Here is a 21,139-nt window from a genome sequence, read left to right as displayed (position 1 = left end):
TCAAATACAACAGAAATCATGTTTTCAAGTATCAAGTTTATCCATTTTTGTTTTTCAGCCGCTGTGTCTGCCCTGTATCAAATGCCATTTGCCGAGAGCTGCCTTACTCTGTTGTGTACAAATACATGAGCATCCGTTCAGACAGAACAGTGCCCTCTGATATCTTCCAGATTCAGGCAACCACTATTTATCCTAATACTATTAACACATTCCGGATCAAGTCTGGAAATGAAAATGGAGAATTTTACCTGAGAGTGAGTATTGGTTGAAGTCAGACCATGAGCAGGATATAAAACCACTGGTGCTACCAAGGTGTCGTGCCATTTTGAGAACTCCATCAAGTGTCCCTATAAGAGAAATACAGCATAGAAAGTTTATCAGCTTTTTAATATTCCCTTATTGAATGTACTTGGTTTACAGACTTCAAAAAGCTTTTACCTGCTCTGTCCAATAACTCCACAGACTGAGAATCAACCCACTGTAGTCACTTGAAAGGAACACCAGTAACATTCATGAATATTTAGCAATCACATCAGATTCACAAAACAGCTCTGCTTTTCACCCTGCACCAATGTCCCATGTGTATGTATTTAGAAGAGGGTCATAGAAAGATTCTTTGTACATTTTTAATTCCCCACACACAAAAAAGAAATTAAGTCAGGAATAGCTTGGGATGGAGTGCTGATTTCAAATGATAAATTCAGACAAACTTGCAACCAAGATTGTGTTGAACGAGAACTTTTTCTTCAGTGCTGCAGCAGTTTCAGAAAACCAGAAGTTCAAGTGACTTATGGCAGCAGTATTTCCTGCTGGTACAACGAATGCGAGTAGATACGCATGAATGAAACTGTCTGTAACATCTACCTTAAGATTTTTGAAATCAGATTTTTTTTGTAAGCTTAATATGGACAAATTCCTGGAAAATCCTTTGTTTCATGTGGCTTTACACTCAGTAAAACAGAAACAGCCCAGAAAATTTAAAACAGAGTTATTAGTTAGAAAGTTTTCATTTATCTATTTTTCTACAAATCCAAAGATTTCAGTGTTTTAATAGTACAATAGAAAAGTAAACCAAGATATGGCATTGCCTATTTACACCAAGTCTCCCCAAAATGGGAACAAGGAACTCCTCACTTGTCTGACTTGTTCTGGTACTGCCTGTAAGCCAGTGCTCTTCCCTGGATTTCTCTTCCCTGGATTTATTGCACATCAAAACCCCATGCCTACTCCCAAAATACCAACTGTTATTTAAGGTCGACAACTCTTAAGAACAAGTTCGCTCCAGCTCTAGGTAGGATAGGACTCCAACCCAGCCTCCAGACCGACTTTTAGACTGACAATTCCAATCTTCTGTTGCCACCCAACAAGAAATCACAGGTCTTAAATAAGGAAGTATGTGTTTATTCCTGCCAAAGCACCGCAGTAAACAAAGGCTTACCTAGAAATTATTCCCATTGTTTGAGTCAAGTCTGAGCGAGGTCTCTGGACATGGATTCCTTTGTTTAACCTACTCAGTCCACATAGGGAAAAAATTATCATAGGTAAAGGGAGAGATGTGTACCCTTTTTATCATCTGTACATTTTGAAGCCTTTTTACAAGCCAGTGGCATGCCATCTTTCAGTCATGTCACAGGGCCAGCAGCACAACGCCTGGAAAGAGCCCCAGGGGGCTATGAGAAGGGCAGCAACAGGCATAGAAGTTGCAAGAATTCCCAGTTTTTCAGGGAAAACAGCTTCTGGAGTATGAGCCATGGCACGGACTTAGAGTTTCCTCCACTGAACAAGCTACATCACTGTTAAATACATTAGGTTTCTCTTGGTGTACTTATTTTTCATGTATTTTAAAAGCTGATAGATGGGGATAAAACAAAAAAACATCCTGGGATAGATTACCACTTTTCAGATCCTTTAGGAGAGTCAGTATAAAGAGGAACAGATTTTGCAGCGCAGTTTATTCCTCTGAGCCCTAGTCAGGTAAAGCTTCCCCTCCAGCAAAGCCAGGTGTGAGATTAGTCATAACCATTTAAAAATGTTAAAATAATACTTACATTGTGCATCTCTGCGCTGAGACAGAGCATTTTTGTGGCGCAGTAACACACAAGCAGTCCCTTGATACAGCTAGGGAATCTTTTTAAATTTGAATTAAACTTTTTCCCTCCTTTCTTTCAGCAAACAAGTGCCGTAAGTGCAATGCTGGTGCTGGTGAAATCCCTATCGGGACCAAGAGAACACATCGTGGATCTGGAGATGCTAACAGTCAACAGCTTGAATTACCGTACAAGCTCGGTGTTGAGGCTAACGATAATAGTGGGACCTTATGCATTTTAGGGGTTTCCAGTAACCCTCCGCTGGCACTTAAAGCAGCCAAAGAATATTATCTTAAAGAAAGCACTTACTATTTTATTTATAGATTTTGCTCTTTTTTTATTTGTTTAGTAAAGTGATATCTTTAATCCACACATTACACGTGTAATTCAAAATTAGTAGATGTGTTCCATAGTATAACATGGGCATTGTCACTTTCTGTATAAAGATTTCAATCTTTTTTATTACCTTACTTGGCCTAGATACATACTACACTTTCGTATGAGAACTGTATGTTCATACTCTCCTGTAAAACTTCACACCCTTTCTAGCCAAATAGGTCATGCAATTAAAGGTGATCTTTTGTTGTTTTTATTTTTAAATTCTAATGCAGCTACTGACAATCTCAAAAGGAAAAAAATATAGTATGAATGATACACAAAGTACCGGTTATCTGATAAGCTAAAATATATTTCTTTTTAACTAACTTTGTAACAAAAATAAGTCAATAAAAATCTATTTCTGTAGACATTTATGTGCTATCAGTTGGTTTTTCTAATCTGGGTTGGGGGTAAAGTTATGTTGTAAGAAGTGTTTTGCATTGGGTTTTTATATGCAGATTGTGTTAACTGTGCCATTCTGCTGTCTCCAAGACAAACAGACCATAGTAAGAAAGTTTCTCCAACAATGAAAAACTCCAAATGGAAAAACACCATGCTGGGCACTTGCGTCAGTGCTTGCTCCCAAGAACACTGTTGGTGGTTACTGGTTAGAGGGATACAGCATTTTCAGACAGAAGTTAACATGCCGTTTTTCCAGAAATATGTTGCATTCTACAAATTAAGTGCATTTGCTTAAGTTATATCATATATTTTCAGGCACTGTCCTATTCCTGCTCTTATAATTTGGATGCATCATGTACAGTGTTCATAAAATTTATTTCTAATTCAAGAACTAATAGCATCTTTTGTAATATGTAAAATCTTATTTCTTGTTTAAAATGTAGCAGTTAATCCTTCGATGTACAAAATTTTTAATAAAGATCTCTTACCATAATGTATTTACTCCTTTTTGTTTGTCTGACCAAATCTTAACCACATTAGAGGGGTGAATATTCACCTACTGTGGAAGTCAGCAAAGGCCCCCCGAGTTCTGCAATGCCTTTGTGGAAGGACAAACTTTACCTACTGAGTTTTAATGCCATTAAGAAAAATGCCAAAAGAAAAACATACCAACACATACATGTCACTAGTTAGCTGGTGGTCTAAAGGAAGGAACCTCTATTCTACTTGAAGTTCATTTTCTGTAGAAGATACTTGAATAATGGATACATTACACACACAAAACCCGCTTGCGGTAGAGACCCATGGATTCAGATTTACTGAGTGACTGAGTCACCCACAGTGAGGGCTTCCAGGGGCTGTGCCCAAAGAGAAGCACCGAGTGTGGCTGAAGGATCTGGCATCCAGAGGTCCCAGGACGCACAGCAAACCACGCTCCAGGATACAACTTGGAATCGGCCACAACCGCTCCAGTTTGGGGCAACATGTCCCCCACGCTCAGACAAATTGCAGAACAGGACCCTATTACCCAGCAGTCGTTCCTTCAGGCACTCATTTGTGGCTTTAAGCAAATACTCTGGCTGCCAACAGGGTCAGAGCACACGGTTGTGGCACAGGCCAGAAAAATAAATAGCGCTGGCACAAGGTCACGCTGTCATTGCCTGGGGCCCCAGGGCTGTGGGGTAAGACCACAGGTAGCCTTCAACCTCCTCCACAAAAAGGAACTCACCAACACCGAGCCAGATGGAGGCATTTAATCAGTTTTCCACAGCAAACACACTCACCACGCCCTCTGACATGCAAAGTTTGGCTCACGGGAAGCTCCTTCCTCTCCCCATTCATCTCTACAAGCCTGCTGGGTCTGACAGGTAGCTCCCTACCCCACCCTAGTGGGAAGGTAGACACCTCAGGTATTTAAATTCCTAAATAGCATAATACAGCATCACCCACTCTAGTAAAGAATTAATTTCGTTGTTTCTAGGTTTAAAAAAGGGCTATTTTCCCACATCCAGCAGAGCCAAAATAGCTTCACCTCCTTAAGCCCCAGCACCCACAGAGCACGGGGCCAGCCCCTGCTGCGAGCTCAAGAGCCACAAACCATCCCTGGTGTGCCCCTCACTGCCAGGCCCTGCCCCAAGGACTCACTCTGCCTTCAAGCTCCGCCAACACAAACAGGCTGCTTATTTACACCAATTTTATCACCAGCACACACTTGCAATCACTGGGAAAGCAGAGGAGCATTTGTGACAGCTGCACAACCACCCTGTCCCGTAGCAGCAAGAGGCCTGGCCAGGACCACAGCTGCTGTATCCACTCCAGTTTGCAGCCCCACCAGCCCCGAGCACGCTCCTTTCACTCGGCTGCAAATCCACAGTGCCTTTAGAATGCCATCAGTGCACCAGGCGCTTGAGTAACTTCCCTTTTGAATCTCTGCTTATCTGACAATGACCCCAAATTATCATTTATGTATGTGTACGTAAATACAACATACTTTGGTGGATAATACCCAAATCCAGGCAATTTACCTGGATTTCCTGGTAAACCCAGGAAGCTTGTACATACTGCAGGAACCACATACGTTCTTAGCTTCGGCACATGCATCCAATGGCATAAAAACAAAGGCAGTTGCAAGTCCAGCCTGCCCATTCCTCCACATCTCATCATGCTCATGGCCTTGACATAAACCATTTATTTCTGCGCAAACTGCCCTGCCAACTACCCCGCTCCCCATATATTTGCAATATTCAGGTCAATGCAAGACAGCTTGCAACCCAAACCAGCCAAGCCAGGAGCTACCACGCTGCTCAGGAGCACAGATCCAGCTGCTTACCATCACTTGGATGTGGGCCTGCTGAGCCCAGGACACAGCCGATGGGTGTGCACCCCGCTGACCCATGCAACAGGAACCACAGCGCTCCCGCAGGAGCAGGAACAGCAGCAGCCCCTCCAAAACAAAACTGGGGCAGGACTGAGGAGCTGGAAGAGGGCAACTGGTGTTGTTTCAGATAGGCATGTGGTATGTGATGGAGCCTATGCTTATCCAAAAAGCCCATAAGCAAAAGCAGAAGGTGCCTTAGCAAGGAGAGGATTTGTACGCAGCGCTGTGCCAGAAAACCTGCGCGTTAACAGGTTCATCCTATCCTAAGGATGGGGAGTCCCAGCAAAACTGCTACAAGAGCTTAAATAACTGCTTGGGTTGAAAGGAACAGAGAAATCCCAAGGAAGGACCTGAAGGGAAGGCACTCACTCAGCTTTTGCTACAGCAATACCGTTATCAGTAACACGCTTCAGGAAAGTTTCTCATATAAATCTGCTGTCACTTGGAGAAGAACCTAAATCGGGATCACATGCAAAGTTTAATATCTCCTCAGAAATAGAAAAGAGGGAGGAAAAAGTTTTAAAGAAACAGGACTGAGTAAACAGAACTTCAGGGAAACAGAAAACAGTTCATTCACTTCCCTGAGACCACCTGAACGCAGAGCAGTGGGATTATTTTGCTTGGAAGGCTCACAAATGCAAGTTTATTGTTGAATCTCGTTTCCATGACTGCGAAGAGTTGCTTATGTTTTGAATGATCATCCATGTTTCTAACTTTATAACTCTCCTATTAAAATATAGAACAGCTGCTGCCCCAGTCAGCTGTTCGGCATATGGAGCCCACCAGGGACAAAGCCCACTGTTAACACGGAGAATTATTTTTAACGCCCTCACATTTCTAAACCTCACCATCATCTCAGCAAAATGGCACGCTTCCACCCTCCCCAGCTGGGGGAACACCTGCGTAATACAGCACTGAGCTCCACCACATCTGGTACAAAACCCAATTTTATTTCATCTGGCCAGCAGAAAGTTATCAGCCCCGGTGAACAGAAACAGGGCAAAAAGTTAACTGCATCTTGTATCTGGGGAGAGGCAGCTGTCTAGTTAAGTTGTTTATACAGCAAACATTTCTGTATATATTAGGAGGAAAGAGAGCTGTTTAATAAAATGGAGATGGCTTAGAGTTGCCAAAGCAAATTTGAAGGACAGAGTGCAACAGCTCTTGTTATTTTTGCATGGGGAAAAAATACAGTCCTATTTTGTATTGATATAGGCTACATACATTGAACAAGTGATCTTTTTTAAAAGAAATAAGCTCTCCGTTAACTCTTACTAAATCATCTGATTCATTGCATATATTCGCTCAGTAGAAAAAGCTGCAAGAATTACAGCAAGCACTGTACAGCACCAGTGTGACAAAGAGGCAGGAAAGTTGTCCCCTGCTATCTCAGAAAACACCTAGGTAGCAGGATTAGGGGCCGTGTGGATGGGACACAGCACTGCATCCTACAGACCTAAACACTGGATTTAGATACATTTCAGGGTTTGTTGTAACACACACACAGTTACTGCTCTCGCTTGAGCTGGAAATTATTCTTCCTGATCCCAAACCCCAACAGTCCCAGAAAAGACACCAGTACACACCAGTGCCCTGCATCTCCTCCAGCATGCTTCAGCCCAGAAATGACAGGAGTGGCTCTCAACAAGCCCCAGGTTCCATCCCATCCTTGCAGGCACAGCTGCAGCACGGGAGCAGCACCAGCCAAACAGGGCACCTCAAGCACACTCCGTTGCATTTTGTCACCCAGCTTAATGAACCACTCATTATACCCCCCTACCTCCTCCCAGCCAAGAGGTATCACCTAAAGCCTCCGCAATTCTGGTCCAGAAGAACTGTACCAAGGATCCACCATCCCCATCCATACACCTGAACAAGGACACAAAGACACAAAGGCTTTCAAATTTAACAGGCTGCCAGCTGGGTTGACAACAGTAACATATTTATGCTTTTAAACTCTGAAACTACAACCATGGAAGTTGCACAGATACCTCAAAGCCTAAATCCTGCTGGTGCAACTCAAGAAACATCTGAATTTGCAACCACCTCCTCTTGAGGGTCACATTTTCTAGCGCTTTGAATGTTTCTGTTGTATCCACGTGCAACATATAGGAATGTTTCCTATACAGAACATATATAACAAACACCCAAGTGGGAAGTCAAGAGAGCAAAATCTTCGTAGGCGGCATGGAAACTAGGAAAACAAACAGATTTTGGAAGCTCAGAGCAAGGGCTGCAGAGGGGAAGCCAACATACCAAAGCAGCAGGGTAAAAGGCATTATTAAAATCAATGTCATCCTCTGCGAAGCTGAGGCTGTGTATGAATGAGAAAAAACAGGAGGCCAACGGAACGACTCACCAGTGCCTGGACTGGCAAACCCAGCCTCGTCCAGGCACAGCAGAGGTAAGGAGCCTCCCGGGAGGCCAAGGAGGCCAAGAGGTGGCTGATCAGGAAAAAAGACAACACCAGAGCAGAAAAACAAATTGAAGCTGCATCATGTTCCTGAAGGAGGAACTGGGCAATGCCGCTGTGCCAGAGCTGTTCCCACAGGCAGCACACCAGTGGACCTGCTGCCAGCCTAAAAGCTGATACAAGAAGGGGAGCAGCAAGTCCTGCCAATGACATCCAGCTGGTTGGGTCAGGACGAGGGCCTTCAGTGCCAGGGAAAGCTCCCACATATCAAGAAATAAGCCTCAGACAAAGCCAAAGGGGATAAATGTAAAGTGATGCACATGAGGAAAGCCACCCCAGCTTTAAGTGAGCAGCAGAGGAGCCTGACCTGGCCACAGCATCTTGGGAGGACAGCACCAAGGTCTAACAGCTCAGTGGAAACCACAGCTTCAAAAAGCAGCACCAGAAATAACAGGGGGTGCCACATCCATCATCCACATCAGCACCAGGTTTGGGGACCAGCGATCGCTCCCAGCTCAGCCAAAGCCACAAAAGCATTCAGCCAACTCAGATTGTACTCTGCAGGGGCTGTCGCTTCCCCCCAGAACCACCATTTTAAAGAAGGGACATAACAGTGCTCCTCCGAGTCAGGAAAGCAGAAAGGCATTTTGCACAGAAGGAACAGTGAATCGACTCCTACACAACAGCAGCTTCAAGAGGAAAATTCAACTTCAGCCCAGCTGAGAGGCAGTGCCTGCGGGAAGGCAGCAGGAGCCAGAGCCCTGCAAATTATGGTGTTTCTAGGAAAGCCACCTCTGGACACACTCGTTAGACACAAATTGACCCTCAAAGTGATTCAGAGCCTGACACTGAAAGCTTACATTCACTGCTCTCTCCCCCTGCAATAAACCAGGCTCCAGACAACGTGAAACTGAGAAAATTTTAATCTGCTCCAAATTTAAATGAGGAAATACAGTGTACTGAGATCTTGATTCAACACAATTGGACTTAAAGGCAGTAATTAAAGAACAGGCTTAGCTCCTGCAGAGGTACCAATGGGGGGATAAAGAACACTTCCCACAATTACTAAAGACTTTCACATTAATATCTGCTTATTTTTCAGACATTTCAAGTTAATGGAAAAGAGCCAACTGCAATATTCTACAGCTCCTGGGGAACAAATATCCACATTCACCCCAGCACCCATCTCCTCCTCACTGCATTACTGCCTTTCCCCACAGAAAAAAGCCTGCCCCCAGTGTTTCCTGGGGCTGCTGTGTTTCACGAGAGCTTTAGAAGCTGGCAGAGGTGGGTGGGCAGGGGGGAGCGTGAAGCACTGTGTCTAGCGCTTGCTGCGAGGTCAGCACGTTTGTATTGCAAACCAAACCCGAAGGATCAACATGGTAATGTGAGACCTCAGTGGGGTCAGAAGATTTCTGCCTCTGCTCTGGTATGCTGGGGAAGGAAGACCCAAATTATACAGTGAACATCTCCAGTAGAGCACTAAGATTTCATTAGGAACAACTACTATTGGATAGTCCTTCTATTGCACAAAGGCCGCAGTTTCTTCTGTTGTCTGCAAACATGGAGTAGATCAAGTTGACAGATGCCTATGTCCTATTGCAAACCAGACTCGTGCATCATTTTCCCCACTCTCACTGGGAAACAGACAAACCACATTGAAACTTCTGCAGCAGCAGTGTTTTGTGAGCCTGCTCCATCTGCAGTTCAGCTCCCACTGGCATTAGAAAGCTGTCCCCTCCAACAGCCCTTTCTTCCCCTCTATGAAGCACTGGCATTGCTGGCTGCTACGATTTACTTCATAGAAGCTTGAAACTTGCTAAATTCCATCTCAAACATTTTTCAGGAATGTTTCATTGCTCAGTTTAGGATTCCCCCTCCATTTCTGGAGTTAGCAGAAATTAAAATGAAGCTGCAGTGACGACATGGCACTAACACAACTTCAAATTGTGGTTTGCACAAAGCCTGTTTGCATGCAAACAAAGCAAAGTTACAAACAGAGGTACAACGTTCACATCATGGCAGAAGTGATAAAGCCTCCCTGAAAGATGTTATATACATGTTATATACATGACATCCATGCAGCACTGACAAGTGAAGAGAATTTTGTTGGTACCAACATCCCAGTCAAATCCATCCCCTGCAAGGTATCAAGGTAACTAAAACATGTTTCTAAGCTTGCTGGCCTGGCCTTCTCCTATCAAGAATTAGCAGTGAAGTTGCTACTGATATCTTCAAATAATTTGAGGCACATTTTTGGGGGGGACAGAGCACCCCAGCCCAGCATCACCCATCTCTGACCTGCCTCCCCCATGGGCTGCAGACATCCCACCACATCCTCTGCTGCAGCCTTCTCTTACCTGAACTCAGTCCTTCCACTGCTGTCACACAGCTACAGGGATAATCTCCATCTTGGGACAGCCGGGATGTTTCTATGGAGCAGAACAAAAGAAATGTTAGCCTTTAGCATTACCCAAATTTGCACACACTTGGGATCAAGGGTTTTGTTTTTTGCTCTCAACCACCATCACCCAAGACAAAAACAGTGCTTCAGGGTGAAAATATACTGTCTAGATGTTTAGAAGGATCAGCCTTGCTCTGAAAATTAGATGATGCTTTCAGGCAATGTGGGATAGTTGGTGACGGGGACTTTCTCATGCCACAGGCCCCAAAATCACCCTGGATCAGCCACACAAACTGGGGCATTTTGACAGCCGCTTCCTGAGGTTGCCTGGAGTCCCAGAAAGGATGTAAAATATTTGTAGTAATTCCCTGAACAAACCCAAGAGGCTTCCTCGAAGCAGAGCCCTCCGCTCTGTTGACTCGCACTTTTAAAAGGTAATATAAATTCCACTTAGACTGGTTTGTTTTGATGTTGAAAATTGGTCTCCATAGACATGGTTGAAACCATGCCCTGGAGTGCTGAGGCCAGAGCCAACAACCACACGGCCATTCGTCAGCACACAACCCGCGAAGTTTGGGAGGTGTAAATGCCACCACGGGGGGACCAGGGAAAGGCCAGGGGACCGAGGGGGGGACAGAGCACTGGGGCCGCCCCTCATGTCCTTTGTCACTCCCCCACCACAGCCCCATCCCACTGCTCACATTTTCCTTCACCAGGCACAGGCAAGTGGGCAAAAAGCCCCAGAGAGCTCACAGGAAGCCTAAAAACATTTTCTTAAGAAAAGCTCACTCTGCATTGCCCCACAGCAGCTGCCTCAAAGGCTGACACAGTGAGGATCATGGCTGCCAAGCAGAAACAGCAATAAAAAAAATGTAAGAGTGAGACAAACAGGGGGAATGCATAGAGAAAAGACAAGTAGAGGTTTTTATATGGAAATTTATATTGAGGGTAACATTCCTGCCTAACACAAGTTTTTTAATACTTCCGGATGCAAGCCTGGAGCCAAAAATCCAGTGAGGTCTGATGCTACAGCAGTGTTTAATGCAGGGATGAGGAACATTTTCCAAGAGCTCCAGGTTTCTTCAGTACCAAGACCCATCCAGAACAACAACAATTCCAGCTCTGCCCCCAAAACCCCACCACAGCACCCCAGCAGGAAAACATCACAAGCCCCAAGAGGCCAAAACATTCAGGTCCACCTGAGCATCAGGATGCACAGGTTGGTTTCCCAAGGCCAGCTCAGCACTGAGCACAGCTCAGGATGGCCATGAGGGTGACACCAGGAGGAGATGGCACTGAGACATGTCCCCCAGGTCAGCAGTGAAACAGGCTGGAGCTCCCTGAGCACTGCACAGAACAGTCTGTCTGTCCCATGGGCACTGCAGCTGCCAAGGCCAGCTGCTGCTTGGTTTCTGAGTTACACCAGTTCCTCCCATATAAGATTAAGCCATCTTGAGGCTACTTCAGCTTATACATGGGAGGTTTTGAGCATTTCTGACATTTTGCAGCTCATGCCCTGCCTGTTTTCCTGCTCACCTTATTTTACCTCCTTCAAGCGCACCTGTTCACATTTACAAGCTCACACGCTTCTCTCCAGGGCTCCAAAATATCAAAAGGACCACTCAGCAAAATAGCACCTCACCCACATGCAAAATGGAGCCCTCAGTGCCATGCAGCTCAGCTCAAACCACATGAGTTCAGCTCAAAGTACATAGGACCTTGTTTGCTCAGATGCATCCATCACTCCACAACATGCTTCTTACCTTTTGAGACACTTCTGGGTTCATTAAATCCCACTTGCTTATTAAAAGTGCCAATAACATATCCTAGAAATAAATAAGTGAGCTGTTAATCTTAAAAGCTTAAATTTGAAGTCCATCTTGGTCAGCTCCACATGAAAGACAGATACCAAATGAAAAAGCCCAATAATTTTGAAAGTCTCAAAATTCCTGATTTGTTTACTTATTTGACTGCACATAATTTCAGTCTAGCACAGGCCTGCTCAGGTGCCAGACCTCATTCCCAAGTCTGCTCTGTCAACAGTAAGTATACAGTTGAACTTGAATGCTACACAGGTATGAGCCAGCTTTTTAAGTTTTGCCAAAAATTAGATCAAATATAAAGATCAATGCCCCTCCTGGTTGTCACTAGTTACCACTGTGGGGAAATCAGTTACCAATGTGACTGGTCATGTTCAAACTGCAAACAATTAAATCCCCATATTTGCCTAGCCAGAGAAGTAAATATATTTTAAGGAGATCTCTTTTTCTCTGTACATTTCCGAATGCACCAAGAAGATGAACAGGCATAAATGGACAGTACTGGTGTGCACAGTAACTGCCTTCATTGTAAAGGCAGCTCACAATGTACCACAAAATGGCATAGCTAGAGCTCCAAAGCCATAAACTGAAACACCAGCTGAAGCAACACCATACAAGAAGCTCCAAGCAGGGCTTTGAAACTCAAACACTGTTTGCTGGGATCCAGACAAAGATTGGAGACAAAAAATTAGGAAGACAGCAGCAATTATATACAGATCTTGCCCATACAACCAGTTCATACCAAGCTGGGCCTTGGATCCGCTAGAGGCTATTGTCTACCTGTAATACAGAAAAAAACTCCCTCTAAATGCATAAGCATTTATAAATGAATCTGCATTTGATGGGTGTTAAGAATGTATTTTAAAAATTACAAGAAAGCATTGGAACTGCAATCAATTCCCCCACAAAAAAAGAGCTGACTGGCTGGTTCTGTGAGACCAGAGGCACTGGCTCTACAGCAGCTGCTTCAGAAGGCTTTGTAAAATATCTGCATGTCAACCTGTACAATAATTATACACATCACTGGTTCACACACACCTCTAGCACCTTGATCATTAAATACAATGAAATTCCACTCCTGGACTTCTGAAGATCTCAGAAACCAACAAGCACCTGCTGAAGGAGGTTTTTAAGCAGCTTCATGAAGACAGGAGCATTAAAACTCCGTATTGTGTGGCAGAGTTCATCACCACAAAACACAACTCAAACTCCCACAGAACTGTTGTAGGCAGGCTTCACCTCACCCACCTCTAACAGGGACAAAATATGAACAAAAAGCACATTTTCATGTCATCTAGGGGATTTGGGGGGAGCAGGACAGCTGATGAGGTGAGCATGTTGGTAACTAGCCCGGCCAGGGGACACACAGCCCCCAGCCACCTCAAGACTTCACCAGGGCCCGGCCCAGCTACTAAGGCCTGGCCAAGGGCTGCCACCAGCAGCCACAGGAGAGAAATCTCCTCCAGGAGGAAGATGCAGAAGCTGAACAGACACCCCAAATGTACCTGCAGCAGTTTTTTTGCTTGTTTGTTTTCTGTTTTTTAAACTGCAATCCAAAAGCATATCCCACATAGCAGCAAGGCACTGAGACACAGGCCTAGCTGTGGAGGCCAACAATATCCAGACCTGGCAGCATTAGCCAAGAAATTGTTCTATCCTTCTCTGCCTCACCCAGGCTTTAAATCCTTCCAAAGGTCAAAAAAATTACACCTGATGATTTTCCTAAAGGAAAAAACAATGTGGGAAGCTGAATTAAATGAGAGCACATTACTGACAACATCCTGAATATGGCTGCTGTGAGCTTGCATGCATGTGGTTATACATGCCTGTACATGGCCATTTAAATATCCTGAAATAGCAATAACAATTAAAAATCACTTAATGATAGGCATTTCTTCAAAGCTGGGCTGTAGACTCTGAAACCAAGGGCAGAGGGATAGAGTATAACCTATCCTGGGAATATCACCTCAGAGCTGTTTTAGAAATCAGTCTAGCACCACAGATCTAAGAATCATCACACCATGAACAAACTTCTGCTTTTCCTTCATATGCTCCTTATACCCACTATACGAAGAGTTGCAAACAACGTACAAGGGTTACATGTGGGCTTTCAGGGTGCTCTTAGAACAGGGCATTCTTTTTTTTTTTTTTCCCTCCATCCAAAGTCTTTCCTGTATTTTGACTGCTGCAGTTGCTACTGCTGTGTTTAAAAACTTCATATATTCTTCCACACATTCAGATCCCAAAATGTAGTTGACTATTCTTAGCTTTAAAGAGCAGAAAACCTTATGACTATCAACAGTTATCACTCTACTACTTTTACTAACAATTCTGGCATTTTGAGCTAGTTGCAGCTTGTGTAAGTAACCACAAGAACTGAATACCACATACCTAACTCCTTTACAAACCTTGCTTTCAGCAATGCAGTAACATGCAAGTATAACTATAGTAAGTGATGATGGGATTTATAACTGAGCCCTGACAATTTTTTTCCCCAAAAAATTAACCTTAAACTGCCTTTTTTCATTCTTTTTATAGATTACATGTTATCTCCTAATCAGGAGACCTAGATGAAATTGTAGTATTTTTTTTTATACCCCAAAAGCTAACACTGATATTTTTCACCTAAGAAAAATACATTAAAAGTGAACATAAACATGTAGGGACTCCCAGGAGTCATTTTGAAGAAATAAGGTTATTCCAATTCTATTATATTTGTTTGTAGTAAAATGAGAAAGCTCCTTACAGTGGCTTGACCCAGTCCTGCCAAAATCAATGACATGTCACAGTGAGAGGATAGAGCCAACATGCTGGAAATGGATCAAGGATACAGAACAGGATGACAAACTGCTGGATCATTAGCTCTTAATTTAAGCTTAGACCTTCTTTTTAAGGCAAGTGGATGAGAACAGTAAACAAAACCCATATCAATCACCACATCCACACGGTTTCCAACTCCTATTTATAGTTTTACTTTGAAATTAAGGAGAAAAATGCAAACCATCATGCCAAACTGGAAAGAGAGGGAATGGATAAGGCTGCTGCTTTATTTCAAGCGTGCCTTCCATCATGCCCATAGAGTTGATGCAAGCTCCAAGTTTGTCACTGTCCAAAGTTTCGATCTAGCCAGTTAGAAAAAATAAAGACTTGCCTTGCATTTCACAGACAGCAAATATAAAAATGATTTAACTGTTAAAGTGTGTTTAAAAAAATAAGACACCAAGTTCAAGCACTCCTCTTATACGAAAGCTTAAATGATCATTAAATAGCTTTTTCAAAACGCCTTATCCAAGCTACATAGTCATAACTAGCTTTTCAATAGATTAGAAGAGCTCCAAGTTTATCTTTTCAATTGTTTTCTTATCAAGATCTGATGTACAGATGAATCACATTTCACCTTCACCCCACACTCCACTGCCCACTTGAGCCACACCATCAGTCCTCATTGCTGCCCTCCTCCATCCCCCTCAGCTTGTTTAATTACCACATCTTTCACTCATCCATTTGGAGTGAAGACAGAAGTCTTCCATGGTATCAGAAGCATTGTTAATTCAGTTTTGGGAAGAGAACTAAAATCATCCCATACAGCCAGAGGGCTTTTATATTTCTCTGTTAAACTGCTTTTTCCTTGGTTTTCTTTTATTTTTCTTTTTATGTGTGTGTGTTTGTTTTTTTTTTTAAGAAAGCATTGAATGCTCAGAGTTAATTTAAATGCCTGAAAAGGCTTAAAATTACACCTCAGGGTCCTCCTTTTTAAGCTATGGGTTTAACAGCGCCTTAGTATTCCCATTGTGCACACACAAATGTCAACTAATAATCTCTTGAAAAGAAATTGTAAGTTTTCCTCATTTGTGTAAATGTTCCCTTTCTCTCCAAGTAAATAAAACTTTTATTTTTCTCCTGTGCCACTCATTCATTCCCACAAGTTAAAAATTACCCATGAGTATTTTGCTTGATGACACCAAATAGGCACGCTGTGGATTCATCTCTAGGATTAGAGCCCTATGAAGTAGTATGTAATGAAAAGCAAACTGTTGGTTTCTAGTATTCCACAAATATTCGGTGCACACACACATCAAATTTCCAAGCAAGCTGCAGTGGGGGCGTGTGGGCAGAAGCCACGCTGTGCAAGACTGCCTTGGCCTGGCCTGCACCACCATCTCCCCTGGTCAGCTAACCAGTGCCATCGCATGGCAGAAGATTAAATAGGCAAAGGTGCACGAAATAACTCATTTTAGGATGTTCCTCCATCCAGGGAGCTTTCTGCAAGTCTTCACAGGGTATTCTCAATTTCTTCACCATGGATAAAAGACATCTTAAGGAAAGAGAAACATTCTCACCACAAAAAGTGGTTTTCAAAGCCTTTCTCTGAGCTCTGAGTAGCATCCCCTCAGCCAGAATTTGGGATAGCAACGGAAGGGGACTTGCAAAACACGCAATGGCATAAACCGAGACCTATGAGGCCACAGCCACTGTGAGTTGATAGATGATCCTCACCCCTGCTTGCAAGAATTTCTTCAAGAAAGCCCTCTTTCCTCTCAGTATTTTATTTCCAACTCCATCAGCTGCTGCCTCTCAGCTCAAGGCAACTGTGCTCCCACATTCACATCTAATGTTAGTTGCCCAGATTTCACAATTTACAACATTTACACATTTATCCCCATACCTCCTTTTTCCAACCAAAATGCCCTCATTTATGACAACGCAACAAATGAAGAACAAGTATTCTAGGTCCACCTACTCAGTGCTGTGCTCTGCCCAATCCCATGAACATCCCTCACTCTCCAGCTCAGGACCCATCTCCAAAGCACATTTAGCAAATTCAAGAATCTATAAATATTTAATAGAAATCTTTACAGAAGCTCAAATGCTAAATGAAGGATTTACTGGGCCTACACACTTTAAGTAAATATACATGTAGCAATTGCATTTTATCCATCAACTCAAAATGAAACACAACTACTTCTTAACACTACATCTTTTAAAGCATCAGAAAGCCCTCTGCTGAAGAGACACCTTACCTCTTACATCACCAGGATGCACTGTTTGAAAACAGGCTGCTGAAAAAGTACAGTAAACTGCACACATTTATTACAGTGGGTGTATGATAGACTACATATAAACACATATGTATGTATAGATACACGCATAGCTCAATTACTAAAAGTTACCCCAAGAGCTTTTTGGAAGAAAGAAAAGAGATTTCCTCTGGCAACCATTCTATCCTCTGTGTTACTCATGCTTCATAGGGTCCTCAGGGCTCAAACAAACAGGAACAAAAGAAACACGTATACCTCACTTCAGAAATCACAGCATTAATTCAGGAAAGAGAGATCCACATTTGCAACTGTTTCTTCTGCGCTCACGCATTTACCTAAGAGAATTACTTAGTGATAGAGATGCCCAAGTTATTCAGGAGACCATCACAGCTTGCAAGGACTGCAGAGCTGAAGCAGTTAGCCACATCTCCTGTTTGCAACCATCTGCTGCTCCTGGAATGAAGACACCCAAGTAGCAAGGCAACACACTGCTTTCCCAAGAAGAGCAGCACCCATCTGCTATGGAACGATTGATTATTAAGTCCATCCAAGTGAGTTTTCTGAAAAAAGTAGGGAGATTTACTCAAGCAATTATTGCAGTTAATGCAAACTAAGGAAAACATGAAAGCTATCAGAAAAGACACAGTAGGGTATTAAAGAAGAGATAACCACGACAAAAAAAAAGGGGGGGGGGGCAAGTAAAAGAGAAAATAAGTTGTTGTAAAATCTTATTTCAATATATTCTTCTAAGGCTGTTTTTGAAAGCTAGGATGAGAGCTACAAATCCTACTAAAATAAGTTTACCAGTTCATAAAAGATGCTTTTCAGGTGTGGCATATGAACAGGCTCCTAGGTATGTTTAATGCTGGTCCCAATCACAACCCATAGGTGCCTTTTACACTGCAATGAAATCAGCAGCTTGAGATGTCCCATCTGGGTACAAGCTGGGGATGTTGGTATAGCTAGGCCACTGTTGGGAAGCTTTATCAAGACAGTAGCAGGCATGATTATTTATTTATTTATTTATTTGAATATAGATTTGCCTTTATCTGCAACAGCGGTAAAAAGAGGAGGAAAACAATCGCTGCAATGGTAGATTTTTAATTCAAAGTAAGTGCTGCTTTTTTTTCTTCTCATTCCCCATAAACTGTTTTTACATAGCTAAGCTTGTGCAATGGGTTTTGCTTTCAAAAAGATGAAAAAAAGTAGTAGGTACATGGAACTTCATACTAGAGCTATTTCAGGAGTTTGATTTCATTTTATACCGTAAGGTAGTGTACAAACTTAAGCCTGGGTGAAAGCAGCACTGTAAGAAGTCATTTAATGAAAGTGTACGTAAAAAAGAATAAGTGCAGCAGCCAGCATGAGGGCTTATGTTTTATCTTCTATGGTGGTAAAGCCCTACTTGTGCAAAAACTCATAAATGTTAAGGACCATTTAGGATGTAATGTCAGATTATTCATGAGGAATTTCTAAAGGAGCAACATAATCTTTAAGAGACTTGTGTTTGTATATATTATGGTGGCAAAATTTTCAAAGCAATCTTTGCTCTGAAATACTGTAAAATAAATAAATAAATAAATAAAAGTTGTACCAAGAATGGACACTGAAAGTTCTGTCCTGTGGGGATGTGCCATGTATCATTGGACGATTAGAACACCACCCCAAGAAAGACTTTCCCTGAGTCCTTCCTCTCAAACCTCCCTCTCTGTTGGGCTTCTTGTAAGAGCAGCCTGGCCAACCCAATTTAAAGGCTACCAAGAGATAAAAGCCTGCTTGAAGCTTTTTTTTTTTTTTTGGGGGTGGGGTGGGGAGGTGGTGGTGTTGAGTATGTTATAACATACTCCTTGGAGTATGTGTATAAATTTCAATTAGCATTTTGAGCATGCCCTTAGGATTCTGGATGGATATATTTCAATAAAACAGTGAAGAGAAACCTATCTCCACATTGCATCTGCTATTCATAAGCATAACTTTGGAACAAAAACACATCTCTTATCCTGGTCCCAAACTAGATGGGGAAATGTGCATGAAGAAGCTAGAAGTGAATAGTTCTTGGGCAGTATACATTGTTATTAATTAATTAATCTGATTAAGCATCTAGGTTGAGAAAAATACCAGAGGAAAATATTTAAATAAAATGTAGGCAAAGTGTTGAATAAGTGAATTGTATTCTAGCTTTTTCATGTGATCAAGCATGAATTTTCTTTGCTTTCTAGTATCTTGAAGTAAATCTGAATTCTTGTCCTTTTTCTGTTTCAGTGGTATGGCCTTAACATGTTAGCCCATGACAGTTATGAAGTTAAGCCCGTAAACCTAAGGCTTCTCATTTTGGTGAGTGTGGAAAAAGCTATCTAATAATTTTGGTTTAAGTCAAAAGATCTGTTTTCAATGCTTACTGTTGTTTGTGAACTGTTTAAGTCTTCTAATGCATTTTCAAATGGAAAAAATGACAAGGTTGATCATTACTTCTCAAAAGCATCATCTGAAAAATAGTTTTTCTAATGTTTATTCTGGATTCTTTTTACAACCATACATAATCTCAGCTATACAATTCATTCTTTGGTACAAGTAATGCGGATGAATTACCTTTTTTTTCTTCCTGAAGCATACATTTTGCATGGCCGCTTCTTAGTTTGAAAGTGACGGCATTTCTGTAAGAAAGATTTCAGAACAATGTCAGAACACAAGTTTTGACTATGTAACATGATTGATCACCGAAGTTAGGAGAACAGGATGTCACGGTTTCTTTTACATATAAATTATTGAGATGAAGCGTCAGGCATCTGGAGCTAATGGAAAAGTTTGTTGTATGCTGGTTACTCTTGACAAGTAAAATGTTCATGAGAAACACTTCACGCTAATTTTGTGTGGGTTTGTCCCTTGTGTGGGATGGATGGTGCCTTCTAGAAGAGGTTCATTTCTAGATTGCTTTTAAATCATCCTTACACATTTCTCCTCCAGGCCTTCATGATGCTTCTTCCTAAATTCTCCAACATTGTTCTGTTCAACCTCGACAGACTCTTGCTTTATGTTCACCTTCCACGAAATGCTACCCTGCTGTCTTTTCTTTGCCTGTCACTTGTAACATGCATTTCTCTGCTTTAAGTGTGTTGGCTTCCCACTAATTTAAGCTTTAAAAGCCCTAACTAACTGTCTCCTATGCTTAACAACTGAAGATAAGATTGTGTTACTTGTGACCTTTGCATTATATGAGTGTTTCCAAGTACTGCTTTTTCCCCTCTCACAAAATCAAATGCATTATTATAACACAGAGCTTCCTAGCTCACAGCAAGTAGGCATTCAGAATTTTAATTGAGTAATAGTGACACAAAAATCTTTCCAGGATGTCAGCAGCAGAGCAAACAGGAATGCTAAAAACCTGGTGAACATTCTTGATCTGCTACCTAATGTATTTCTGTACCAAAATAAAACTGCAGCAGTGAATTCTGGGTCTGACTGAAGCTTTTAGCCCTACCCAGGCCAAACCCCAAGTTTCTAGATCATTTTATTTCTGCTCTGTCTTGCCAAAAAGGTAAGAAACTTGTTGGCACAGAAGAAAAACTATTACTTGGGCTGTTCACAAAGCCCATGAATGTGGTTTTTACAAATGCTGACAAAATGGCAGGAAAATCCTGTGAAGGAACCGATGAGCGAGCAATATTGAAACAGCACTGGAACCAATCTGGTAATAAACTGCCTTAAATTTTTAATGAAATCTTACCCAGGTTTAAGCCGTGGTCTCCTGATGGCCCAAATTTTGGAGGGAACATGGCAGTTTGCGTTGTGGCAGGCCTGGTGGATGCTGCTCTGAGGAGCGGGGCAGTGGCAGGGCCTTGCTGGCCACCAGCATGGCTCTTCCTGCTCGCAGGCCCTGCAGCCCTAGATTTGTGAGGTGTTATTGTGGTTTTTGAGCTTTGCACCTAAGAAGTTCACATGGGACACGGTTTTCAGGGGAAAACAATTCAAAATGTGGTGGGTTTTGTGTATGTGTGTGTTTTTATTTTCCTTTTAGGCCTTTAAGGTGACAGTGACGCCTTGAGTGCCGGGGCTGTGACGTCTGGCCCCGTGACGGGACCAGCGCTCCCCTCACTGCCCCCCCGGCCATGGCGGCTCGGTGCCGTTGGCCCACCCGGCGCCGCCTGTCCCTGCGCGGGCTCCGTAGCCGGCGGAGCTCCGCCAGGGGGCGCCGGGCCGCGCTGACGCCACGGAACGGGGA

The 21,139-nt window shown here is 42.8% G+C and overlaps 1 protein-coding gene and 1 long non-coding RNA gene across 3 annotated transcripts in view; one reads left to right on the top strand and one right to left on the bottom strand.

The window, feature by feature from the left end:
- The window catches only part of EFEMP1 (EGF containing fibulin extracellular matrix protein 1), a 48,897-nt gene extending 45,537 nt beyond the window's left edge, over window positions 1-3,360 (top strand). For both annotated transcript variants that reach the window (XM_083832387.1, XM_083832388.1), the window contains exons 10-11: window positions 59-254; window positions 2,170-3,360. In XM_083832387.1, the coding sequence (XP_083688513.1) occupies window positions 59-254; window positions 2,170-2,328 (355 nt within the window). In that variant the 3' untranslated portion in view covers window positions 2,329-3,360. The remainder of the gene's footprint in view (window positions 1-58; window positions 255-2,169) is intronic.
- Window positions 247-21,136, bottom strand: LOC310898033. Its single transcript, XR_014582902.1, has 4 exons — window positions 20,645-21,136; window positions 19,510-19,574; window positions 10,018-10,089; window positions 247-347 (listed from the first exon to the last, which is right to left on the bottom strand). It is a non-coding gene; the product is annotated as an uncharacterized lncRNA (long non-coding RNA).
- Between the last annotated feature and the right edge of the window lie 3 nt (window positions 21,137-21,139).

Source organism: Anser anser (genome assembly GCF_964211835.1).
Source record: "Anser anser genome assembly, chromosome: 3".
In the NCBI taxonomy this organism is placed as follows: Eukaryota; Metazoa; Chordata; class Aves; order Anseriformes; family Anatidae; genus Anser; species Anser anser.
This window is presented reverse-complemented; position numbering and strand designations above follow the sequence as displayed.